The sequence below is a fragment of the Alosa sapidissima genome, chromosome 23, assembly GCF_018492685.1.
Source record: "Alosa sapidissima isolate fAloSap1 chromosome 23, fAloSap1.pri, whole genome shotgun sequence".
NCBI classification, from domain to species: Eukaryota; Metazoa; Chordata; class Actinopteri; order Clupeiformes; family Clupeidae; genus Alosa; species Alosa sapidissima.
Window position 1 is genome coordinate 21,920,671 of NC_055979.1, and position 27,979 is coordinate 21,948,649.

Here is a 27,979-nt window from a genome sequence, read left to right on the forward strand (position 1 = left end):
TTATAGCCCATCAATATGTACTAACCCATCTTATATTAATTTGCACAGATAGGAGGGATAATTACTCTCTAACTGCTTATAGATTCAAGCTTGTTCCGTACGTTCCGGACATTAATGTTTGGATTTTTTTATGTGTGGATTACCTAAGTCAATACTAATGTCTTGACGTGTTCAATACTTATTTTCCCCGTTGTATATATAGTGGGGTACAAACTCATTAACAACATTACCAAAGTCTTACTAATATCTAGCCCATCTATCTGAAGCCTAATGCTTATAGTCAAATAATAAAGTTTACAACCAAGTTTACAGACAATTTAGTAATAATGACTGAAAATGGTGAATATTCATTGTTTGTTAACAGTAACTATTACCTAAACTTATTTAACAATCAAATTTCCATTCATGAGATAAATAGTAATAAATAGTGAACATTATTTTTTGTATTATTGTAGTAGATTTCAAGTTATCTTTTATTGTTAATATGTCCAATTCATGTGTATTGTGAATTGTTTTCAAGTCTGAATTGATTGACAAAGCCATTGATTACAGTATAGGCTATGTATGCCATAATTTGTTATCCACAAAAGTGAAAAAGAGATAGAGCCTTAGACATATGGAGAGAGAGAGAGAGAGAGAGAGAGAGAGAGAGAGAGAGAGAGAGAGATTGTGTTCCAACTTAGAGCAACACCATTTAGCCAAATTGTCACCAACAAAGTAGGAAAGCTTATGTTTCATGTTTCCAAATGACAGACTTGACCCACCTCAACCTTCTCCTCAATCCCTTGTTTAGCATGCTTAGGTGTAGACAGGTCTTTCTTCCGACTCTCTTTCCAGTGTGTCATAGAGAGTGACCTGTTACTGTGCCGGTCACTGTATCTAAAGCTCTTTATTCCAGAATGTTCTCTACGTCTAGAATAGGGATAGACACCAGAAGACAAGTATGCCTGTTGCTTGTGCCACAGTAAGATGAGAATGAAGGAGTCGTATCACTGTTAATGGTCTATAAATAGCAAAGACCAAAGAATCCTGATTACACTGTGTGGGTCCAGTTAGTTACAGTTGATACTTTGGGAAAAATAAGTTGATTCCGCCTGCACTGTGGGAACAGGCTACCTTCAGGTTTGCCTCGAGAGCTGTTACTCTGGTGAGTTTTCTTGTTTACCTTTTAATTATGTTTTCATGTGGATGTAAATGTCAAAGTTGTGCCATGAGACAAATAGAAGAAACTATTTTTAAAGCTTGACCTGATTTCACACGCTCTACCCAAAGGAGAGTGAGTTTGCGGGTGGTGTTGCCACATTTGCACACTCTCTCCCTTTGCATCTTAATTAAACAGACAATTTGACCAGAAAATGTTCTGGTTTAGGAGACTGTAGGCTACATTTAGCTGAAAACAGTATATGACTGAAGAATATATATGCCCTATCAACATCAGTTGATATTAATAGACTTATAAGCTATAGTATAGTATATATTAATAGATCTTAGTTTAAGAACTAAGGGTTTTGAATTCACTGATGGTGTACCAGGTAGTATAGAATCTATATAATTTTTGCCGCTTGCTACTGCTTCTTGTTGGTGCATACCATCCTTGGCGCATTGGTAAATTCAAGCCAGCACTCTAAAAATGGATTGAGGCTCTGCAGTTAAAAAATGGAGCAGTCCAAACTCTAACTTATAGTGCACCCAGATAGCAAAATCCTATTGGCATCAATCTGACCACCTGTGGATTTTGGTGGGAACCCATTAGTGCATACCTGTCAACATTTAGCTTTCCAAAAACGGGATATTTTTGGGAGGCAGTGTTTATACCGGATCTGTGTTTGCATATTTAATACGTTTCATACACGTGTTTCAACACTGCATTTCGGTCGTTGCTTTTACCTTACCATTACCTTACGCATGCCAGTTATGTATCCACCAGCTGCCTGCCTGCAGCCTACTTCCAAAACTCCAACAGCTAGTTCTGGAGTAGGCCATTCAACTAGCCCGCTTGCTTACGACGAGACTCTTCTTTATTTGGGTTTTGGGTTGCCAGGTTTTAGCCTATGACAAAACGGTTGAAATTGAAACTAAGTAATCGTGTATGTGTAGGGTGTGTTTCATACACAATCTGGCAGCCTGGGAAATGTTAGACTAATAAAAAAAATGAATGGATCAATGATTTTAAAATGAAGTTTGATGGCCATGCAAATTACGGGAGTTTTCCGGGAGAAATAACAAAACGGGAGGGTGCTGGGAGATGACCTTGAAATACGGGAGAACCCAGGAAAAACGGGAGTGTTGACAGGTATGCATTAGGTGGTGTGCCACTTTTTATCTCTCAGGAGTGTCGATGGTGGTCATGATGGCTAAGATGGCCTGTTCAATGACCATCTTTCACAAAACCCTTCATAGAAATACCAATTATAGCCACTAGATGGCAACACAAGACAATAATGTTCCTTAGGCTACATAGCCTGGTATAAGTCAAGCAATTCAAATTGACCTAATATGAGGTTTAATAATTAAAACATTTTTAATTACATTTAAATAAAAAATAAGTAAATACAAAGATGCAACATGAAACATTTTTTCTAGTAGTGGTGCCTTGGCAACATAACAATGTAGTTCCGAGTATGTATCTTGGAATGTATTGCTTTTCTATACATGTAATCAAGAACAGTTTTTAGGATGTCTATTTTGTCATTTTACAAGCTATAGGCTAAAAGAATCCAACACATTTCCAAAGAATTATGCTAAGCTAAGCTAATGTTGGGGATGTCAGAATTCAGAGAAGAGAAGGATACGTATCCTCTAACTCGGGGATAGAAGGCAAATAAGCTAATTTTTGTTAAGAAAAAATCTACCCAGTCTCACTCCCTACTGAGGAGTGTACTGTACTGTACTGTGTACTGAGGACTGTACAATCCTACCTAATAGGCCTACTCGAAGCAGATAGCGTTGTCTGACAGTCGAGTGGGTTAATGCACGTATTTCCAGAACAGGTCTGCAACTTTCAGGCAGTTCTGAGTTCGAATCTAGGCAGGAGCAGAGCCTATTATAATGAGCGCATACGGGGAGTAAAACGACTGTTACGCGCTGTTACAACTGTAGGCTACAATGTTCGCAATACAGAAATATGCGCGTTAGTTTAGTTAGAGATTATTGTTATTATTATTATTATTATTATTTTACCTTACGTTACCTACACCAAAGCTGAATAAAATTATGCAAGATTAAAGTAACCTAAGGTAGCCTATGGCTCTGATGGTCTGCGATTTTTGTTTTTAGATCATTTCAAACAAATCATTAGTCTAACGTGACGGCATCACCTTTGATGTACATTTATTTCCTTTCGTCTATATTTGACGATGAGGGATTAACATGAATGTCTATCTGACGGACCCCCATGTCGGAAAACAACGCAGAAGGTACACCTTTCTCGTTGGAATTTGATGTCTTGTTTTCCCAGTTATTTACCAACTTTTTGGCAACTGTCAAACATTAAATGTAACAAATTGGGCAATATCAAGGGCAGCTATCACTCTTAAAGGGGGAATCTGGCGATTTTTTTACATAGATCTCCGTTTCTCGAAATCACCGAGTACTGTTGGTACAAAAAAACGAAAACAATCAGTTTTTATCAAGTTCAAATTGCCACAGCCAGCAGCTAAAGTAGCCAGGCAGCTGCAGCGCTACACTCTGGGCGCATGTTCTTAAGCCCCCATGTTCATGCCCCAGAGTGTAGCAGATCTGAGTCTGATCTGAATAGAAATGTGGTACACAGATGAAACATTGATTTGTTGGCTAATACTGTACAACTCAGTAATAAACTGATTTCTGATATGTTCTTACCATAGGATCAATCGAATGTGGCACAACCAAATGGATGACAAGCAAACACAAGAAGAAATCTTCAGTACCTGACGGCACACCACCAAAACTCAGAATCTTAGTGAACAAAACAAGGTCACTGGCCTTTGGAGAATGAGGCTCCCGAGAAGGTTGAGTAGCTCTCCTTACTGTCTGTGCCGGAAAACTCCCAACCTAGTGCATCAGTACAGTCATCTTCAAAGCTTCGCAAGCTCCCTTGCTGGTTTGAGCAAGCGTACACAATACTGAGAGGAGCCCCAGCGGTAAGTAGAGGGAGGTGAACTTGTGGGGGAGGAAAGGTTAGGCCTGCTTTACCATTGCAGTCTTTGGATCAGTTGCCACTTGAGTGGGAGTCATCAGAGAGGAAGACAATGGATGGTGCAACCAAAGGGCCACTTGTTCGACTAATGGGCCTTGATGAATCTGAATGGATTCCATCTGAATGGATTGAGTCTTGGAAGAGCACAAAAGTCTTCAAAAATGGGGATGGGCCCTTTAAAGAAAAAATGGTCCAAAACATCGAAAACAAACAGTACAACATAGAAATATCAAAGTCCATGTTGGGGGAATCTTGGAAATATTTAAATTGCCAGTTCCATTCTGTGTCAAATTCCATTCTGAGTTGTCTATGGGCTGATGCATGGAAGATCTCAAAACCAATGGAGTACCATGATGAGGCTTCTGAAACCAAAGATGATGTAATTGATTACAATCCACTAGACCCTTATGTCCATGGTGTGATCATACCTGTATGCAAGGCTGAGAAGTACAAATTCTGGAGTAACCAGTTTCATGAGGGTAACACTGCCCTGGCTGAATGGAAAAAATCTTGTGAGGTTGTTAAAAACTCATCCATTCTTAAAAATGTGACACCCACAAAGAAAGTGGAGTCAAAGGAAAACGAAAAAGAAAGTGAGGAAATAAATGTAGAAGAAAGTGAACCTGATGGATTACCTAAAAGGCTCAAGCCCAAAGATAAATTAAAAAATCGGCAAAAACTTCTGAATCCTCTATCACAATGTGATTTTCCTTTTGAGTGGAATGATGCTTGGAAATTTCCCAAATCTCAACCTAAGGAAGACCACTGGGAAACGTCAAATAGTGAATGGATGGAGTCATGGAGGGTGGCAACACTTCAGAGACACCACAACAGATTGGCTTTGAAAAGTAACTCCCACTTGTTTGCCCCTCTTCTTAACGCAGACGAAGTTCCACCCTGGTGCAGAACCTGGAAGTTCATCAATCTCCTTCCTCGGCAGTACAAGCCATTCTGGGACAAAGATCATGAAAACTTTGAAGTGGAAATATGGCCGCCTCCAGTGACTGAATATGTTCCCCCCTCAAATTCAGCAAAGGAAGAAGAGCTAGATCAGAGTGTGTCATGGAGGATTTGTGGCCCACAGCCTTTGGAGTGGGATGACACTCCTAAAGTATTCGTAAATCGTAAAGATGAAGTACTGTGGTCAAGGAGAAGTTGCAACAATGGCCTCTATTCTTGTCTTAACTTGGAGATACTCTCACAGACATTGTGGGGCAGATCTTGGAGATTCAGAAATCTAGAGAGTAGTCTTATGCCCCAGATGAGTACCACATCCTCTCTTACAATGCCAAAAACTGATACAACAAAGAGCCACCTTTTTTCTGAAATGGAAAAAACCAAACCATTTGCCCCAACATGGTCCAAATCAGCTAAATTAGCCACATCCCAACCCCAGGCAAAAAGCGGTCCCACCAGTGGAGTCAAAGGCATAGTAGAGGCTGAGAATATGTCTTTTAAATTGGTTGATTCGTGGATGCTTTCAAATGATTTAAGTAGCCAAATGGGAAAGGTATCTTGGGCTGAGTGGGTGAACTCCTGGAGGTTCCTGCTTCCTTCTTATTCTCCACAAAAGAAAGATCTTTCATGTAAGTATTTTTATAATGTCTGTCATCTTGGTGATTTGCAGATAATATTTTGCTTGTGCAACAATGAGTCCTTAACATTCTATCATATCAATACTCTTCTATTACTAATTTTGTTCACAGAACCCTGTGGACAGTAACCTTTGGTGGAAGTTGCTGGTTGAAATACATAACCAAACAATCTAGAAAAAGCAGCTAATATTAATTAAGCGGGCACATAAAAACTTGCATAGCCTTTAAATGGTAAAATGTTGTTTGTATGTGTTGGGCGTAAAAATATTTAGAAAGTGAAACTATGGACCCTTTCAAGAGAGTTCCATTATCAGCATCATAGTTGGCCCCACAAGACTTCCTTTTTAACATTCCATATGTTATCTTAATGCAGAGGAAGTAGATTGGGACCCAAATAGAACGTTCAAGCATTGTTTTTGTTTTTATTGTTGAAAGGGTCAATACTATAATAAAGATATAACAATATAAAGATACAACTATGCAGATAGGTTGTGCTGTTTTCATTTGCTCTTCAAAATGAAGGAATGTGACAAAAGTCAAGGCCTTGCAGACCAATTATGTGAATACAATAACAACCTGAACTTTTGGTTTGTGCTTGCACAACTGTGATATGCAAGCACATGTAAAATAACATTCAGAATTTGTCAACGTATGCTAACATGAATTAACCAATTAACTACACACCTGTGCTCTGGAAATTAAGTATCGAATCCATTGAATGCAAATCCTTAACCCTTTAACTAACTCTCATTGTAAGGACAATACATCTATACATCTTGTTTTTTTCCAGGACAGTCTAGGCTAGCCATATCTTTTTTTCTTTTAGATACTTTTAGAGATACTTTATTGATCCCTAAGGGGAACACACACACACACACACATGCACACACACACACACACAGAGCAGTAAGCAGCCCCTTAATCCGGCGCCTTGCTCAAGGGCACCTCATCTGTGGATGTGGATGCAGGAGAGCACTGTTCAATCACATTTTTCCTACCAGTCAGGGATCGAACCGGCCACTCTTCGGTCACAAGTCAGATTCCCTAACCAGTAGGATGCCCAAAGGATGTCCAAAGGATTCCCATATCTTCAGCCTTTATATCAAGGAAAAATAATTAGTGTCCCATGATTTTTTTCATGCTTTTGCATTCATGTGGGATTATTTGGAAGCTGGCAATATAAGAACGGAGTGTCTATTCGTATAGCCTTGGCCACACAACTTGGCTATTCACACCCTGTTACATAACAACAAAAACATGTTGCTCGCGTGCCCAAAAAACATGGCCGACATTCGTTTTTTTCGTCAGCAGAAAGTGAAGAATTCTGAACGGTTTCAGCACTAATATCTGTCTAAATTAAAGTTGAGATGGAAAAGTTGTGTTTTATTTTCATAATCTTTGTTCAGTGAACACATACAACCGTCAGTTTGTTAGCTATCAGAAATTTCGTGAATATGACGTTCAGGCCTATAAACTATAAGTTTACCTGCGTTTTGGTGGAGTGAGTGTGCATGTGTACCAATGTCTCTGGAGAGAAGGCGCGTAATTTGAACAAGAAATCGGTTCTCAAACGGAAGTTTGGATTGCAACAATTAGCTAGTTCATGCACCAGGGTGTAAATAGCATGCAGTACTATAAACACCTGGGTACGAATAGCATCCACTTCTAACTGTACATTGATGCAAACAGCATACCTTATTCAGAGTGTCTATTACACAGCTGAGCTATTCACACTCTGTTATGTAACAACAACAAAAAACATGTTGCTTGTTTTTTAAAAAAAAAATATAATATTACATTGTGTGATCAATATGTAATATATGTAAAAATATATATTATTACATTGTGTGATCAATATGCCAGATTAAATGCACAGGGGTGCAAATAGCATACACTGATATTGGTACCAGACGAGGTACTAATAGAACACATTGCAGTGTGCACTGGGGTACGAATAGCATACATTGATATTTGTACCAGACGGGGTACTAATAGGACACATTGCTGTGTGCACCGGGGTACGAATAGAATTCACTTCTTATTGCACCAGGGTACGAATAGCATACACTGCTAATTGTACCAGGGGTGCAAATAGCCTTACCCATATAAGAATCATGATGGTGGGTGGGATACTCTATGGCTTAGCAATTAACAAAAATATATGTGCTGACATAAATATTTTATTAATTATGAATGGTTTTATACACTGGAGTCTTGCCACCGAACCATTGAATGGATAATATGGCCTTACTTTAACCTGTGTTTACATATGTGCAGATCTCACGTTGCCCAAAGCACAGTTGATTTGTGCATGCAATGACCAACTTATTGTGGAGTTCTTGTGACCAACTTTGATTCCTTGATATGGAAAAAATAATATTTTGGGGTGCTGTTACAATAGAATTTCATCCCAAAGTTGGAGACCATGTAGACATTTGCTGCAATTTCAAGACGGGATTACTTGGGGATGACTAACTGTACAGGGGAATGCTTTACATCTTTGTATTCGGTAAGGTCTGCTTTGATAGGTTTTGATATATGGTTTGCCATGTGTTGAGTGAAGAGTTTGTGAGATATTCTACCAAGAGTAATGTGTGTGAAGATGGACGCCGAGCTGTGTGGAGAATGTAAAATATGATTAAATGTCATGTAAATTCAACGTTCATTTTCCTGTGAATCGTTTATCACAGGAACTAACCTCTAGTACCACTGAACAGCTTAGGTTGCACACTTTCATGTGATATGCATGTGTGACGAGTATTCCATGAGCAATTCAACTGAGAAAAATGGATGTGAATTTTGACCTGCTTTGGACCATCTTCTATTGGCCTTATAGGGTTAAAGTGTGTTCAATCGTACTTGAATTCAATACAAGATTCATACCTTCATACCTTGATCACCTCTATTTGTTTTTTTACTTTGCAGTAAATGTGACCAACTCTCTCAATTCTAACACACTAGCTTTACATTGGCTTTTTGTAACAGTTCTAGTAGGAAATACCTTAAAAACTGATTTGTGCACTTAATAAACGTAATCAATAAAGTCAGTGGTGGGTTGGGTTTTCTGTAGGCCAGCAGCAAATGGCAAAAGCCAAGGAGCCACAAATCCATGTTGATTTTGTAGCATTTACCATCTAGCATAGCAACTCCATTTCCAGAGACACAGACTGACAATAAACAGCTTGGGCATTTGAAAGTATGAAGGAAGCATGATATCAGATGACTCAAGATCAGATGACTCAATATGGAAGACTCCATATTTCCCAATAAAAAATACAAAATGTAATCAAAGGTTATAGACATATACATGCAGTCACAAAAAATTACTTGGAAAATATTTTCAGAACAAGATCTTAAAGGAACGGGCCAACATTTTGGGAAAAAAGCTTACATGTAAATGGGAGAAATGTTGGAGTTTTTGTCACTTTTGAGAGATTTGTCACTTTTGGGAGCTATAGGCTAATTGGATCTGCCCACCTCAATGAACTATGCTAAGCTAGGCTAATGGGTATTTGCTGCACGCACAGAGCTAAGATGTGTATCTGTGAGGGAGACGATGAATAAGCTAATTTCCCAAAATGTTGGCGTGTTCCTATATAGCTAATGCTCATTTAGCTGACTAGTTAAATTCATTGCACAGAAAATGTCAGCAATTCAAAATCATTAGATGATATCTGCCACTAAACACCCACAAAACATCTTTGTAATTAGAAGCACACAAGGTCATTCACTTATTAGGCCAACAAATGACTGGCTCACTTGAATTTTTGGCTCAAGCTTGGTCACAACTAAGGTAAGACTCAAGAATAACAAAGTTTCACAAAGTTTCATTACCTCTCACAACAAAGTTCTTCCATGTAGCCTAGTTCGTGCATTTATGATTAAAGTCAAAGATTATACATGGCGGAGCAACATACCGGTATCAGGAGCCACTTCCGGGAACCGGATCGTACGAGGGGGAGTCAAAATCCCCCGTTATGCAGAGCAGAGGCAACGACTGTTCCATTGAAGTCTATGGCCTTAGCTCAGAATTTCACCTTATATGTTAAGATCTTGGTTCTATAGAGTTAGGAATGTGAATTTTGGGCACGTTATCATGATCCTCAAACCCTTCTGTCCATATCAAGTACATTTTTAGCATTTTTGAGCATTCCAGTCTGGAGAAAATCGACCTTATATCAGGTCTGCGTCTGTTGTTTATTCTGCTACTGTTGGCCGGCTGCTACGTACGCTCAACGACTCGCCTCTTTATGCAGACTGGTAGTTAGGAAAAGTTAGACTTTTTTTCCGCCAATCTGCAAAGTAGAAGTAGAAGTCAAAACTCTTTATGCATCACTATACACATTTAGCAAAGCAAAGTAGTTATGATGCATCATAAAACTGACAAGTGAGTAGGCAGATCTTGACATATTTATAATGCATTATTCAGATTAAAATTATAATCATTCATAATTAGCTGTCATAATGCATAATTGGCAAGTTGGTTATGACAACTTGTGAATACATATAGATGGTAATAATGAGCATTGCAATGCTTTATAGACACCTTATAAAACATTATGAATGCATTCATAGGGCGTTATAAATACAACCTTCATAGAAAGTGTTACCAAAAATTCTTACCAATAGCTCATACTATGTGTTCCTATAGGTGTCTAGTAACACCTCCCAATTTAACTACGGCCAAATCCTCGGGGAAACACCTGGAGAGCCCATCAAGTTTAGGGTGCCCAGAGAGACTGGGCGAAGATAATGAAAACATTTTGTTGACCAATATTATCTTTTGAGATGTCTAACTAGGGGTTTTTAGGGGTGCTGAATCTATCCCAGCCATAAGTTTTGAGTAAAAATTACTCCATGTCCATAAAAAATTCATAACAAGTGGTTTTATTGAACAATTACAAAACAAAACTCTTAATCAGTTTAAAATTTAACAAACCTCATCCCTCAACTCCCCTGCACTTCCTCACTCCTGTTATCTTCTGGCTGGTTGATGTTCTGGCAAGAGTTACCATGACAGTTCCAACAAGCAGAAATATACTTGACTCCTTGCTTTTTACAGCAGCACCTGAGAGTGTCACAGACGCCTGCACAGTTGCAGCTAACAAACTTTAGAAGGTAGTCTGGTGCAATGGGACCTGGTGTGACAGGTGCATAATCATGTTCTCCTTGTTTCTATCCACACTCAAGGACATCTAGTGATGGATTTTGTAGCAATAGCCAATCTCTGGTCTGGAGATATGCCCGCAGAGAGTGCTATGCTGCACTTCCTGTAGTCGGAGGTAGTTTCTAAGGCTTGACACTAGTTATGTTGTCCTCATGAGTTTTACATGTTGCTCACTGTCCACCCTCAATGTTGGACACTCTTTTCTCTCTCTATCTATCTCTCTCTCACACACACATTTATGCACATTGACTCTCTCACAAACACATTTACAACCACACACCCACACATCTATGCACTGAAACTCTCACAAACACATTCACAACCACCCACCCACCAACACAAACACATATGCACACACTTACAAATAAAGTTCACACCTTCACTGATACTGTCTCTCTCTGTCTCTGTCTCTCTCTCTCACACACACACACACACACGCACAAATACACACACATGCAAAATGTCCTCTCACACACACCATGTTGAGACAAAACTATCTGTGATTATAGTACCAGTGTGTTACACGCAAAGTGTGTGTGTGAGAGAGAGAGAGTCCAATGTGGAGAGTGGACGGTGATCAACAAAATGTAAAACTCAGTCAATGTGCATAAATGTGTGTGTGAGAGAGAGATAGATAGAGAGAGAAAAGAGTGTCCAACGTTGAGGGTGGACGGGGTCATCCCTATGTTCCCCGGGTCCTATGTTCCCCGGGTCCTATGTTCCCCGCTGCTTCCAAGTAGACTGCAGCCGCACGGCGAGGCGCGGGTTGTTGTTGCTCCGTGCCCACACTTTGTTTGTGATGAGGGAAGGAGAGGGGGCGCCTCGAACTGAAGTTCTTTGCACAGATGCGCAGTGCTCAGTTGAATACCTGTTAGTGGTCACTAAATAGTATACAGTATATTATCTCCCGCTACTTGATGTCAAGCCTGGAATGAAGAGTAGGTGGGTTACACGGATAACTGTAGCCCATGAGTCTGGCGTTGAAGTGGGAGTTTCCTGTTAAGAGAAGCTAGCAGGGTGACCTGTAGCGCAGCGGTAGTGTTGGTGTTCCGTACCAAAAACAGAGCAGGTTTGGGTCCAGTCTGAGGTCACTTCTTGAATCCACTCCCCATCTCTTTCCATCACTCATTTCCTGTCATCTCTTCACTTTGGCGTCAAATAAAGCCTAATAACTGTAAGTAGACATGCCAACTATTAAAACATTTTCAGTTAGGCCTAGGTTTTATGATGGAGTTCCATCTTGTCTTTGTTGCCACACTCGTGTTACAAGTACACCAATTAGTTGTTCTGTTTTTGTTATCGCCAAAATGACTATTTACAGCTATAGTTTCAAACCATAGGCTACCATTTGCATAGGACAATTAAAAAGAAAAAGGCAAATAACTGTAAAAACACTTTCGTTAAAGACGTTTTCAGTATCATTCCACCATCTACACACTTTCTTCTACCAGTTCACTAATGCTTAAAAAGCTGATTCTGTGGGGAAAAGCATACCATCATCATAGGAAATCTGTGGAAATCTAGGAAAAATATAGTAAAATACAGTAGAGTAGCAGTCTTTTAGCCTAGAAATCTAGACGCACCCTAGCGGCAATTACATTTGCTGCCAGGGCTAGTCTAGCAACTCTCTGTTGGCTTCTGTGCTGGAAAAATTTAACTTCTATCAGGCCAAACAAATCGTATAGAGACGTTAGGTGGGCTTAACATAATGATTGATGGCAAACGGTTGAGTTGCAACGGTTTGGCTTGAATTCCCTGCTACTTGAAAAAAAAGATGGATGTTGCTGTTGGCGAACAGCGACACGAGTTAAGCTTTTTTTAAGTTGGCAAAAGTTTGAACTAGCCAACTAGCTCCGGTGGGAAAATGCATGGGACTCATTGCGCTGTCCTATTGCGTGCAGAGGGAATTTGAAAGAGAACCGATTATCCCGCCCCTCGGACTGAGCACTGCCAACGGTGAGTGCCCAGACCCTACATTTTAATGTGGGTCTGGCTCGTCAGGCTAGCAGTCTTTACCAGTACCGACAAAATGATTAAATGTTTCCCCCCATAACAGGTATCGTTCACAGATTATATAATATAGCCCTAATTTGAATGATGGGCAGAGTGTGTGCAGTCTCAAGTCTACTAAAGGTAATTTAATAACTAAACAACATCAATTTGCTAGTTTAAAATCATGGGCAAAAATGTTGCTTACTGGCAGACTTTGCCCGCAAAATAAATTAGGGTCCATAGAGAGTTTAGGAATTTATAAATGCAGAAGCCTAAGATAAATAGATGTACCTCATAGCGGTACAAAATATAACTGCCGCTCAGTCCTGTACATTCTCTCCGCCAACAATAAATCACGCTTGTCAATTTGTCTCGCGTGTGTGTTTATGTATGTGAGCACCTGTGTGCATGTGTTTAATTGTGTGTTTATTAGCGTGAGTGCATGCCTGTGTGTGTGTTCGTTTATGTGTGTGTATGTACGAGCGCCTGTGTTTGTGTGTTAAAAAGAGTGTATGCATGCCTGTGCGTGTGTGTGTCTTTATGTGTGTGGTGTGTTAATTAATTTAATTATGTATTTCAGGTAATATCAATCAAATTCCAGCTGTGTTGTTTTGATTTAGTAAAGATAAATCAAATAACAATACGCAATTATATTTGTACTGAAATTACTTGGAAAACAAAATGTAAAAAAAATATTTAGGAAAATTCATTAAAATGGTGGATATTAGGGGTGTAAAGATTAACCGATACGTATCGGTATCCGTTTTTAACGTGTAAGATACGGCTACATCGATACGTGAAGCCCCGTATCGGAATAAAACTGAAATGAACTGGTCGTTATATCGATTTACATGTTAGAAATCGGTTCACAACCTTTTCTGCTCGCTCAGACTCTCATTTACGTTGCAAGCAGCGCGTTCATCCCACTTCCGGTTTTGAAACTACATGTGGCACGGATTTGTGGGTAAGGCAGTTCGTTTTGGGCTACATTCATTGCCCAAAGTTGTCAAAGGACTTCATTACCCATACATCTACTGCAATTTAAGCACGTGACAACTCGCAATCGGTCGGACAGTTTTTACTCTTTTGTTTTTCAAAATCCAGCGCGAAATTAAACACTTACTGTAGCATTCCTAAACGGCAACGATAGTCTGTAGAGTAGCCTTACGTTTGATGAAGGGATTTCCTTAATGTTAAAGAATAATTTGGCCCTTGCTGCTAAAACGATGCACAAATTATTATTATTTTGTTCATATTCACTCAGACTTAGAACAAAATAGGCCCAGTTCATTGATATGTAGGCCTATTTTATTCTTGTAGGATAGGCTATATGAGAAAAGGCCAAGATTGTCTTAAGCACTGTTTTATTTTATTTCGGTATTGTCTTACCTCAACAGTAGGCTACAGCTCCTTGAAAACAATCAGATATAACTCTATAAATTCTATAAAGTCTATAAAAATGTATTTTTATGTTGTATTTGGCTGCTGTGTTTGACTGAAATGTAGACTATTCTTTTTTCATTTCAATACAGTATATGATACAAACCTCAGTTTAGATAATCATATTCACACTTTTCTTTTTTGCCTAATTGACATGACCATGATAATTGATAATATGAAATTAATGTGCACCTTCAGCAAATGATAAAAAATCTTTCAGAATGCTTTCCATTCTTCAACTGCCTTGAATTGCATCGAATCGCATCGAATCGTACTGAATCATTTTTTATTAACATGTATCTTTTCTTGTATCGAATCGTGTCCATGTATCTAGATGTGAATCGTATCGTCTTTTACATGAGAGATTCACACCCCTAGTGGATATAGTGTTTTGGAGTGTTTTCTTCGCTCATCACCACCATCTACAGGCCGATGGGTGTACAGTTTTCGGGTCTATGGGGGTCCAGCGTGGGGGTTGAGTGGCCGCCGGGGACCAAACACTTATTGGCCACAAAAGAAAAAAAAAAAAAGAAACTTTGACAACTTCTATATGACCGCTATGCTAGCTATGCTGTCATGTGGCAGTCATAGCAGGCAGCCACTTACAACAACCGGACAGACATAGAGGAGTATACAGACACTGTAACCTCTTACATCACCAAGTGCATCGATGATGTGACCCACACAAAAGACATCATCACTCGGGCTAACTGGAAGCCATGGCTGACAGGGGATGTCCTCAGGCTGCTGAGGGCCAGAGACAAAGCCTACAGAGCTGGGGATGAAGCCGGCATGAGAACAGCGAGAGCCAACCTGTCCCGTGGCATCAAGGAAGCAAAAAAGGAATACACTCACAAGATAACCACCCACTTCAAAGACAGCAGGAACGCACAAAGCCTATGGCAGGGCATTCAGGCCATCACGGACTACAAGCCCGCGCCACAGAGCTGTGAGAGCAACATCCCTCTGCTCAACAACCTGAACCGCTTCTTTGCTCGCTTTGAAGCACAAAACAGCACCTGCCCACAGAAGACCCATCCCCCTCTACATGAGCAGCCCCTGTGCCTCTCTGCCGACAGCGTGAAGAGGACACTTGCTGCTATCAACACCCGTAAGGCAACAGGTCCAGACAACATCCCAGGTCGTGCGCTGAAGGACTGCGCAGGGGAGCTTAAGGATGTCTTCACAGACATCTTTAACACTTCCCTGAAGCAAGCCATCGTCCCATCATGTTTCAAAGCTGCCACCATCATACCTGTGCCGAAGAAAACTGCTCCATCCTGCTTCAATGACTACCGCCCTGTGGCACTGACACCCATCATCATGAAGTGCTTTGAGCGGCTTGTCATGTCACATATCAAATCCATTCTCCCCCCCACCCTGGACCCCTTCCAGTTTGCATACCGAGCCAAGCGGTCTACAGAGGATGCAATCTGCTCTGCCCTCCACCCAGCCCTCACCCACCTGGAAAAAAGAGACTCATATGTGAGATTGCTGTTTATAGACTTCAGTTCTGCATTCAACACCATAATACCACAACAACTCATCTGCAAACTTGACAAACTGGGACTCAGTACCTACCTCTGCAACTGGCTACTGGACTTCCTCTGTCAGAGGCCTCAAGTAGTACGTGTTGGCAACAATACCTCAAGCAGCATCACACTGAGCACAGGGGCCCCCCAAGGCTGCGTGCTCAGTCCGCTGCTCTTCACCCTGCTGACGCATGACTGCACTGCAACCTACAGCAACAATCACATAGTGAAATTTGCTGACGACACAACTCTGGTGGGTCTCATCACCAAGGGCGACGAGACTCAATACAGGTTGGAGGTCGACCATCTGACCACGTGGTGCAGGGACAACAACCTCCTGCTGAACGTCAGCAAGACCAAAGAGATTGTTGTTGACTTCCGGAGAGGTCACACCCAACACCTGCCACTGACCATCGACGGTGCTGTGGTGGAGAGAGCGAGCAGCACCAAATTCCTGGGGGTACACATCAGCGAAGACCTCTCCTGGACCACCAACACTGCATCACTGGCGAAGAGAGCTCAGCGCCGCCTGTACTTCCTGCGGAAACTCAGGCGAGCAAGTGCTCCACCAGCCATCATGACCACATTCTACCGAGGCACCATTGAGAGCATCCTCTCCAGCTGTATCGCTGTGTGGGGCGGAAGCTGCACTGAATACAACAGGAAAGCCCTGCAGCGCATAGTGAACACAGCTGGAAGGATTATTGGTGCTTCACTCCCCTCTCTGAAGGACATTTACACCACCCACCTCACCCGCAAGGCGACCAAAATTGTGAGTGATGCAAGTCACCCCGCTCACAATCTGTTTGATCTACTGCCCTCTGGGAAGAGGTACAGAAGCCTGCGCTCCCGCACTACCAGACTCACCAACAGCTTCATACACCAAGCTGTAAGGATGCTGAACTCTCTCCCTCCTCTCCCCCCTCCACCCTCAGCTACATAACATCCTGGACATTGGACCCACAATGGCCGCCTGCACTACTCCACTTGCACACTTGCGCACTTGTACACTTTACAACTTGTTGTTGTTGTCCTGAAAACACAACACTTCTGCTGCTCTTACTGTACATAACTTGCACCACTATGCCACTTTCTTTCTTACTTAGGTCAAACAGAACTACCCAAGCCTTTTATTGGCCTGACTTTGCACTAGTATTTTATTGACTGTCTATGCACAATTTCAACCAAATTTTGCTGCTCTTATTTTTTTCATTATTATATGTGCCCTCTTATTTACTTATTTACTTACTTTTTTGTTTACTTGAATGTTATGTTTGTCTGTGGACTTAAATTGGTAAAATATGTCTTGTCTTCACCGTGGGATAGTGAGAAACGTAATTTCGATCTCTTTGTATGTCTGGAACATGTGAAGAAATTGACAATAAAGCTGACTTTGACTTTGACTTTGATAATAAATAGTCCACTTGACATTGTGCATATGGGTGATTATGTGCATGTTACAACCCATTTGCATGTGCATATTGTTATGCTGTCTAATTCTAGTCTTTTATGTCATTGCACTTGTTGTTTCCAGGCACATTGTAATTATAAAAATAATTTGAATTTTAGTATATTTAGTATAATCTTTATCTTCTACTGTCCTTATTGCTTAGTTGTGTTTTTATATTATATACTTTTTATTTCCTTTTTCTGCTGTTAGTGAATGTGTGTGTGTTGTCTGTATGCTACTGAGACCTTGAATTTCCCCTGGGGATCAATAAAGTATCTACAGTATCTATCTATCTATCTATCTATCTATCTATCTATCTATCTATCTATCTATTATCTGGTACGGTCATGGTTGTCCTTACACATCACAGTGTCATTCCGTGCATTGAGATCACTCGCATCACTCGCTCTTACATGGTTTACCTCACCTATAGGTCAGTTATGTATGAACAATCAGTCTAAATCTCATATTTCCAAGTCAGAGGCCGATGTGAAGTTAGTTGTAGTGTCTGGTGACAAGGCAAAATGGTCTTTGCTGGTCTATGTGAAACATAAGGATACTAATTTCCTTTTGCTGCTGTTTTCTTTTTTTGTGATAAGAGTGACTAAAGAGAGATTTAATGTTATTAATTTTCCTTACCTAGTTCTGTCACAAAGATTTAGGACCACCACTTCTTGGAGCATGTCTTACACTCAAGTTCTCAATAGGGGGCAGTAGGGGTCAGATCTGAATTGGGGGAGTAGGGGGCAGGGTCATGACATATGCTACGCCCTAAAAGTTCATGGCAAACCTGAAAAGCTGAAGTGGAAACTCAAGTGTTTCATTTGGGAACTTAATTCATTAATCTGCAAGGCACAGCCATTATTAATCATTCTTTTGATTAGGTCCATAGTTATCACTCAGAACATATTTTAGTTGTTTAATGGCAATGCTGTCAACGCTATAATTAATGTCTTTAGCATAATTAAAAAAAAGAAATGTTATTGGTTAGAATTCCATTTCATTCACAGCCATTGACAGTGAATTTGATTGTAAACTGATATATATGTGGCTTTCTAATGACCCTCTGCCCTTTGGAAATGCACTGTTGTTGAGTCATGAAAACATAATTGCCCAGGCGCACATATGGTAATCATGCCAGCCTATTCCCTGCCTTAGTTGCTATAGAACATTTTGTGCAAGTCTATGTTTACCTCTTGACAGAACATACTTTAGCCATATATGTTTTTGGACACCCGATATAAATAGCAGGTTAATACCACATGATATAGACTGCGACTCACATGTGTACACTTTGTAAAATACTTACTACTGTTGGGGTGGATTACATGACCTCTGTTTTGGAGGACTGCCAGTTGGTACATAGATTGTGCAGATTCACTGCTCACCTAAGCTTTGCAGTGGAATTGCGTCATAATTGACAGTTTGGCCTTTGCTGTCAAAATCTGAGAAGACAGACGGCAAATAGGAAACTACTTATTCTGCATAGTGGAAGTATTGCATGTGGCCTCCTTTGTAGTATACAGTGTATGCACATGTGCAAGCACACATGAAAGCATACAATTCCCTTGCATCCATATGGCTGGACTGACTGTATGTCCCAGTGCAGGCAATAGATCTGCATTCCTTCTGTTCCCCACAGGGTCACATTTCTTTCACCGGGGGCACTTTAAATATAATGTTAATGCCATGGGGTTCACACAGGCACGTTACCAAAACTGATCCATCGGCAGATCATTTACTGACCATCTGTCTCGTTAGTCCACAATCTTACGTAATTGTTTGTTGACTCCTATTAGCAAAGGTATCAGTTACATCATAAAATAAAAAGCTTTTAGATTTTCACAATGGTGTTAATTAATGAGTTCACTGAAAATGTAGGCCTACTGTAGAGCTTTGCAGTAGACACAGGGTTTGTCTAGGCTACTAAACACGTAGTCCAATATTCAGCATATCAGTCACCTTCACCTTTACCCATATGCCTATTATGAATTATTGTTTTGTGATAAGATGAATTAAGAGCAGAATAATATGATGTAATATGAGATCCACAACCCTTCACTTTGCTTCCTTTTTGTGTGGCCAAATCAACTTTAATATTCTTATCAGCCACAAAAGCACAAAGTAAATTGCTCTCCAAAGAGGGAGATCTAAGACCACCAACAGCAGCCCAGTGATAGAAGCAGGAAGTGCTCCCCGCTGTAAGTGAGAAATACTTGATGACAGCCACACTCAAGGACATAGTCCATCTGCTTCTGGCTGTGACAGGGAACTCAGAATGTGATTACAGTTTTTTCTGATTGCTTAAGCACATTTTTTGTAACTATGGCTTTTTTTGCAAAACTCTACACACAAATGGCAAAACCTCTCACCCAATCAGCAAAACATTGTAGTTATCTTGCAAAAGCTAACACATCTTGCTTAACTCTTCATTACCTTCGTAAAAATGGTGTTTTTGTATCAAACAGTAAACACAAGCCATCACAATAATAAGCACACAATGTGGCAACTACACACTAATGGTATAAATAAAAAACACATCTGGCTTTTGCTTTCTCTGTGCACAAGGTAGGCTATGTCAGTTTGAGGTAATACTTTTGTCATAGTTCTGTATACAGGGATCCAAACATCAAGTATTACAGTAGTGTTTATTTAGACACATCAAAACAAACACAAGTGGTTCTGTAACGATCCTGTGTTCCCTGTCCCTCCTTTGTTTACCTCCTGTGCCATGTGCTCCTGTGTTTACTTCCTGTCCCTGTGTTTTAGTTCCTGTCAGCCATGTGCTCCTTTGTTTGTCTTGCCATGTCTCAGTTCCCTGTGTCTCCGCCCCTCACCTGTTCCTCATTATTAGTCTGCTAGTTTAATTATGATTTCCAGCCCTGTGTTCACCTGTCTCTTGTTTCTTGTCCACTTGTGCCTTGTTAGCCTTGTTTAACCCCTGTGTATTTAAACCCTCTGTCTCCCCTCAGTCCCCTGTCGGGTCATTGATGTTTCGTGGTTGTAGTGTGCATTCGCATTAAAGATTCCTGGTTTCAAGTTTAAGTGTGCCTCGTTCTCGACTTGCCCTGCGCCTGGGTCCAGCTCTCCATACTGCAACCCTGACTGGTTCCAAGTCAAAACACCATATAGTAATTTCACAGAGAAAAACAAAAAAATCAGTCTACATTGTGTCGTCTCTCTGGGTCCGGCCACAATTTCATCTACATCACATGCAATGTTCTCTAGTCCAAGGCACCGGGGAAAATATCTTCTGGAATGCCGTATCCAGGCCTGACATGACAATATCCCCACATGTAGACTTATTTTATTTTTTTTTTGCCTGTAAAAGGGCTATTTCATTCTCTTCTTGCCCTTCCTTTTCCCCCTCCTCTTGCTCCTCCTTGTCCACTTCCTTTAACTTCACCTCCTTGTCCTTGTCATTCTCTTCACCTCTGCATCCTCTGCATCCTCTTCCTCCTCTTCCTCATACTACTTCACCTCCATGTCCTATTCTTCAGCCTCTAATTCTTGCCTTTCTCCCTCTTCCTGCTCCCTCTATTGTACCCATTGTACATTACCTGTGGCTTAGTGCTTAGGCTGATTGCAAAGTTAACTAATTATCTAAAACAGTTTTTACATGAGAAAGTGTGCCAGAGAGTTGGCGAAATAGTGTGAATAATAGCCATGCATGTGTATAGATTTGCTAGGAGTATGTTGATCATTTGGAAATTGAGTGTAAAGCATGAGTTGTGTTTACAGTTCTGCAAAAAGAGTGCTGTGTAGTGAATTGTGCCTACAGTTGTGCAAAGTGTGTGTTACAAAAATGCAAACTGAGTGCAAAGCAGTGTTTGTGCTTTTAGTTTTGTGAACTCAGTGAGTGGTTTTGCTATAAGTATTAATAGTTTTAGAAATTGTGCTATAAGAATCACAGTTGTGTTTAAGCATTCAGAAAAAAACTGTAATTGAAAATGACTTAGTAGCCATATTGTAAAGCACACACACCACCCTACTGGTCATTTATGACTGCTTGTCTCTGTATTGGTGACACCTCCTGATTAACATGTAGCATACATTTCACACCAAAACAAATCCAAGTTTACTTTGGTTTTATTTTGTCTGCTTTGTTTAGAATATGTTATTTATAGTTCAGTGATAAAACCTTTATTGACTATGTATGCTTGATACAAGCATGTTTAGAAATATGTGAGTGCACAGGCAGTCACTCATCTGTTTAGTGTTTCCCCCTTTTTTGATAACATTGAAAATTCAACTCCATGGAGCTGTCATGCACAATTTGTTCCGGCACGAAGATTCTAAGAGACATTCACCTAGAAATTAACAGCTGATCGGAACGTGATTATTACGTCATCTGGAACTTTTTCACAAGCCGGAACTCTGTTCATGACAGAACCTTAGTCAGTTTTGGGAAAGTAGCATGCGCACCAGTGCTGTAAACTTAAGTTGGTGTGGGAGGACATAAGTTGATATAGAACAGCACAAAGTTTATTGAAAGTATTTAGTTTATTTGTGGTGCTCATTAATGAATCCAAATCTTGACAACATCATCTTGAAACTAAGAACTACAGGAGCAAAACTGTGTATGGTGCTATTTTTTAATCACTGTGGTGTCAAGGAAAAGACATTGGTAATGTTTGTAGAGTGCTTTCTGTTGGGAATTATCACCCCTCCCCCATCCTTCACGCACACAGGCATGCACACATGCACACACACGCACACACACAGACACACACACACACACACACACACACACACACACACACACACCCTCTTTCTTTAACACACTAAGTTCTCTTTCGATTCTGCCTCGCCCAGCCGCTCTGTTGTGCGCTCAGTGAGGTGAGGTGTTCATGGCAGTACTGAACCATGTCGTTCCGCTCGTCTCTATGGTTTCAGAGCACCCACCCCTCCCCTCCTCTCCCTACCCCTCCCACCTCGAACACACAGCAGGAGGACTTCATGTGTCACCCACTCCATTGGGGGCTCTGCCATCCCTCAAACTCCCTGCTGGAGGGCTGAGCTCGCTTGCTTTCAGGGAGCCAATTTAAGCTGGATACTGTCAGCACCGGCAGTGCCGCACAGTCAAACAGAGCACCAGCGAGCATACAGTGTACTTGTGGCTGCAGTGGGAGGGCTTCTCGTGGGCTGGCCTGGATTTTTTTCAAGTTGCTGACTTAAATGTTTATGGTTCCATGTCATACAACATGCCACGGATTTGGCAACACTGTACATCCCAAATTCCTTGTATATGTTTTGAATTTTGTTTTTTCAGTTTATGAAACTTTTGTTTGCTTCAGTAATAACAACAGAAGCACTTTATTGAGTTAAAAGTAATATTTCAGCCACTTATAGCTGCATATCCATGATATACTATTTACTAGGGCTGTCAATCGATTAAAAAAATTAATCTAATTAATTACGTACTCTGTAATTAATCTAAATTAATCGCATATATAATTTTTGCTGTTCAAATAATTGCCATAATAATCTATGATATGACCTAATATGCTGAGGAAATAAATTCAAAAGTGCTTCGGGAAGAAGTTTTTTTTTTTTTCACATACAAGGCATTTCATTGCAGAGGACTTTATTTTCAACACTTTATTTTTTATCAACACCATCAGGCCGTTTTTTAAAAGTAAATGTTCCAATCAATGATCCAGGCAGCATGTTTTCTTCTCTCTCCTTCATTTTACAGTCTAATTTTTACTGACTAGAATGGCTCGGGGTCAAAGGTCATAATGAATCAATTCATCTGCATGAATTTTTTTAATCAGTTATTTTTTCTCAAATTAATTAATTGAAATTAATCCGTTATTTTGACAGCCCTACTATTTACCTTTTAAAGGTACATTTTTATTTAGTATTTTACGATTGTCATCTACTCCATGGAAGATCAAATGCACAGTATGCTATGCTGTACACATTTGTGGTTGCAGTGCAGAATATATACTGTCAAATATAGTGTGGGCTAAACTCCATATTCATACAGAAAATCAGGTTAGATCATATGAATTAAGGGCATTTAACAGCATGATATCTGTCATGACACTCTGTCGTGAGCGAGCCAGTGTAACGTTACCCAGAGCAAATAAAAATAGCACACTCTAGCGATGCTGGTTATATGTACAGGTTATATATGAGATGCTCTCTGTCCCTGCAAAGGCATTGTGGATAATCCACTGAGGAGGGTAGTGGAGATTTTTGCTGTGATTCTACAGCCACGGTAAGCAGTGTCATGGTAATTGTATGAGGATATGGCTTTAAAAGCTGTGGTGATGCTCAATGTTTTGTGATAAATGTAGAACATTTGTCATGTATATATTACTATATATTGACAAAAATACAGCGACAAAATTGTGCTTCATTGCAAAAACCCAATTAGTATGGTGTTTAGGGATGAAAATATCCTGTTTATGAAAAGGCTTAATCAATGTACGCAGTGAAAACAGCTTAACAGCAGTAATAGTGACTTGTCCCCTTTTGAATTTCACTGGCAGTTAACATTAATAAACAAGGACTTTCATCCATGTGCACGAGGCAACAAATACATTTTGTGAGGGATGTGACTTATGAGTGTTGAGATCTGCATCTTTGCACGTAGTTAATCACATCACACAATGTTGTTATGCTCTGATTAACTGTGATTTATGATAGTAGCAGCAAAACTTGCTGGTGGAATATGATCACTCACTTTAGCCACCAATTATCCATGTTAGGCTGGATTCACTCCTTGCTTTGGTGTAATGTTTGTGAGGGTCATTATCTTGGTGATAATCTGTCATCAATTCCTTGGGGACTATACAAATTTGAGCTGTGCATACCTGACTGTTCTTTGTTGTTTGTTAGACTCGAGTCTTACAAATGCCTTTGTTTTTTAGAGGAGCTGTTATTTGTGTTTCAGCATGCCAGCTGACAACTGACAGATGAGAATGCATGTGGCCTTTGTTGTCTACTTTTTCAACCATGTCAAAGTCATAGTGTTCCATGCAGAATACATACTAGCTGCATGTGTAGAACACAAAAATTGACATGTTACAAAAACAACAATGCATTCAAATATAACACAATATTATTTCATATCCTTTCAGCCCAGGAAGTTGAGATGGCTGAGCGGCCAGAAGTGACTGTCTATGACAATAAGGAACTGCGTAACCAATGGGAAATCCGTGCCAACGAGTTCAGTAAGAGGGATCAGGAAGAACGCAGTCGAATGGAGAGGAGTGCCCTGAATGGGTGTGGATTTAACACATACACTACACTACATCCACGGCCAGTCCCACTGATGAATGAAGTGTAGGACCACACTGCACCCCATTGTGATATTCTCACCTTGGCTACACATGGTAGTAGTCTATAGGTGCAGGTTCACTTTAGATTATCAATGCATGCCACACAAATTAACATAATTGTTAATTAATGTATGCATAATTAATGAAACAATTAATTCAGACCTAATTTTGATAACTTCAAATATATCTAATGGAGAATATAATCTAAAAATATATTTGACATTCAACGCAAGCAGCTACTGCTCATCTCACCATAAAAATAGTTGGTATCTGTGTTTTCATGTGCTATCAATGGATCCAAAAATGAGTTAATTAGACCCTCTGACCAAATTGATTACAAACTATTTGGATGTTGTAACTTTTATTGTAACGTTTATGTTGCATTGTTTGTCAGGCTGTTCCAGGAATGGAATTATCGACTGGCAGTCAGAACTGGGCTCCCTGCTTCAGGGGAGAAGAAGGCCAAAGTCATGTCGGACTTCAGAAAGTATGTAGTCACAGCCCCTACTGTAGAGCAAGATGAGAAGGCCCTGCAAGCAAAGTTCACGGTGGTGATACCCCCGAGAAAACCGGCACCACCACCTCCACCACCACCTGCACCTAAGAAGCGTGAGCCCAGACCCCCACCTCCAGCCAGGAAGGAAAGGCCCAAACCAGACGAGAGGAAACCCGCCAGAGCACCACAACCCGCCAGAAAGCCAAGTGCACCAACACCAGAAAAAGCACCAAGTCAGCCAGCAAAGCCCATGGCTGCCCCAGCAGCCATTCCAGCTGCGTACAAGGATAATCTATCTCAGGCTGGCTGGAATGAGTCCTGGAAGATGCTGAAACCCTTGATAAATATGAAGAGAGCGTTAGGCACAGGAAGAGATGCCTCTGATTTAAATGTGCACAAATACCGCCCTGTTCAACACTCACTGGATGAGATGCTCCCACCTTCGTCAGAGTGGAACAAGTCCTATACATCCTTGAAAAATGATATGCATAAAAATGATCGAAAGGAACAGAAACCATGGAGGTCTTTCCAGGAGCCTGAAAACCTCAGTGGCTCAGAATGGGAACAGTCGTGGAAGATGCAGAATTTCGAGTTTCAGCAGCAAGTGGAAGCCTGGGGCCTGGAGTGGTCTGGTTTTTGTCGGCAACCACGTGACAGGATTTCAGATAATACACAACAAAGGGGAGATGCTCCCCAGGGATGGGAGGAATCATGGAAGTCCTTCAAACCTCAACCAAAACAAGAAGGTGAGCACCTGGAATCAGAGGACTACTGGTCTAAGGAATTCTTGGACTTTTACAAACATGGGGTGTTTTGTCCGGGTTGGAATGACTCATGGAAAGTGCCGGAAGTGCAAACTCACATGAACGCTTTGGAGGAAGTGTATCTGAAAGACTGGGCTGAGTCGTGGAGGTGCTCCAGACACCACAGCTGGTGCAAGGAATCCTCGCACCTCCGCCATCGCCTCCATGCCCTGCTGATGTCAAAGCGTATGATGTGCAACAAACGGAAGACCTCTCACCTTCAAGAAGAGACTGCAGCTGAGTGGGCGGAGTCCTGGATGTGCCTGAAAGGTCAAACTCAGGAAAAGGAGGAGGATGAGTCCACCTCAGCAGAAGTTGATGTTTCACATGTGCCTTTGCATCTGCAGTTTCATATGTTGAACACAAAGATCCCTGGTTGGGATAAGTCCTGGTCTGTCGCCAAGACCCCCAGTCCTGGGGATGAGAAGCAAGGCAAGCCCCAGTGGAGAAACTCCTGGAAGATCTCCAACTCAAATCCTGTCGGTAGCTCTAAGACCCAGCAGCAAGACATCGTGTGTTGGTCAAACGAGCACAGGTCCTTCAGGTACACGGAATCAGAAACAGACTATATCACCCCAAGTGAATGGAGTGCATCCTGGCAGACCATGAAGCCTCCAGCTGAATCAGAAACCAAGCCCCAGCAAGAGTTAGCAGAGGTGCAAAATGGCCATCCCATTCATGCGCTACTATTCATGCATCTACTCAAAATTCCTCTTCTGGATTGGAACGATTCCTGGAAATTCTCAAACAAGCAGGCCAGCTCCAACACACTGTCACTGTCAAGGTGGAGTGAATCCTGGAGGTTCTCCAACCCTAACCACCCCGAGGAAGAAAACTACAGACAGAAGGGCAACGGTCGGAGGCATCAAAATGGTCCTTTCAAAGTAGATCCACAGTTCACAGAGTGGGGTGAATCGTGGAAGTACCTGAAGTCTGACTCTCTGAAGCCCGACATGCCTCGGGAGGACAGTGGGGAGTGGGGCGAGTCCTGGAGGGTGTTGAATCCCCAGCTCTACCTGAAGAAAGAGGCCTGGAGCGAGCAGGAATCTGCGGGAGAGTTTGACGACCTCCGTCTGCAGCTGTCATTCCTGTTGAAGGAAGATAAAAAAGTATTTAGCCCTGAGTTCAGCATGCCAGAGTGGAATGAGTCGTGGAAGTTTTTAAAACTGGAGGGAGAGCACGACAGGAAGTAGAACATTGAGATGAATTGCTTTGGCACTGGGTGGTGCTCAACTGTTGTGTGGGTAGATTTAACGGTTTGTTTTCGTTTGTTGTTGTTGAAACAGTTGACTGATGTCTCTGAGCTCCACAAATGTGACATATGAACACTATTCATTGTTTGATTTCTTATTTGAAAACACAAATGAATCATTGCACAGCAAAGCTAGAAACTAAGTAATATTGAATTTAAACCCTAAGGCCAAACACCATAAGACATTTTAAATGGATGAGACTGGGGAGAATATAAAGCAGCAAGCAGATGAAGTCTGGTCTGGTTTCCTGTCTGCCATACACAAATAAACATACGGATATACCGCAAGTTCAGTGGTATTCATATTGAACAAAAGACACATTTGACCAAGGTTACTCCTCACCTTAATTGAGAGTATGAAGCATACACCCCTATGAAGGTTTTCAGATATCACTCAAGATGCCAGTCATAATGCAGGTAACGTATACAAACTTAGCTTGCTATAATGGAATATTTTCTTGGGTCCTAAGTGCTGTAGATGGCCAACGAATACATCTTTTCTAAACACTTGTCAAGAAATAATTGACTGATGAAGGTGTTTCCATGCATGTTAGGTGTTTCAGAGTTTGCATCTTTCTTAGCTTCTAAGTTTGATAGCTTATTGCATACATAGCTGATAAGTGTAAGATATATGCCATGAAGTGTGTCCTCTTCTTCAGTACTATCACAACAACTTGTGTGTTCTCAAACAGAGGATATGTTATTAACAAAAAAGATATAATTACAAGGCATTCTTTCTTTTTCAGCCATATTGAAATAAAAAATAAAAATGCCTGTAATGCA

The 27,979-nt window shown here is 40.9% G+C and overlaps 1 protein-coding gene across 3 annotated transcripts; it reads left to right on the forward strand.

The window, feature by feature from the left end:
- The first annotated feature begins 1,038 nt into the window (after positions 1–1,038).
- Positions 1,039–27,979, forward strand: LOC121698636. Of its 3 annotated transcripts, none has more exons than XM_042080911.1 (4): positions 1,039–1,147; positions 3,846–5,763; positions 24,445–24,589; positions 25,040–27,979. In XM_042080911.1, the coding sequence occupies exons 2-4, from the start codon at positions 4,230–4,232 to the stop codon at positions 27,135–27,137; spliced, it is 3,777 nt and encodes a 1,258-aa protein (XP_041936845.1). In that variant the 5' UTR covers positions 1,039–1,147; positions 3,846–4,229; the 3' UTR covers positions 27,138–27,979. The 3 variants fall into 3 exon arrangements, with proteins under 3 accessions (XP_041936845.1, XP_041936848.1, XP_041936846.1); XM_042080914.1 differs by having other exon boundaries at positions 3,846–4,121; XM_042080912.1 differs by lacking the exons at positions 1,039–1,147; positions 3,846–5,763 and adding an exon at positions 23,514–23,579.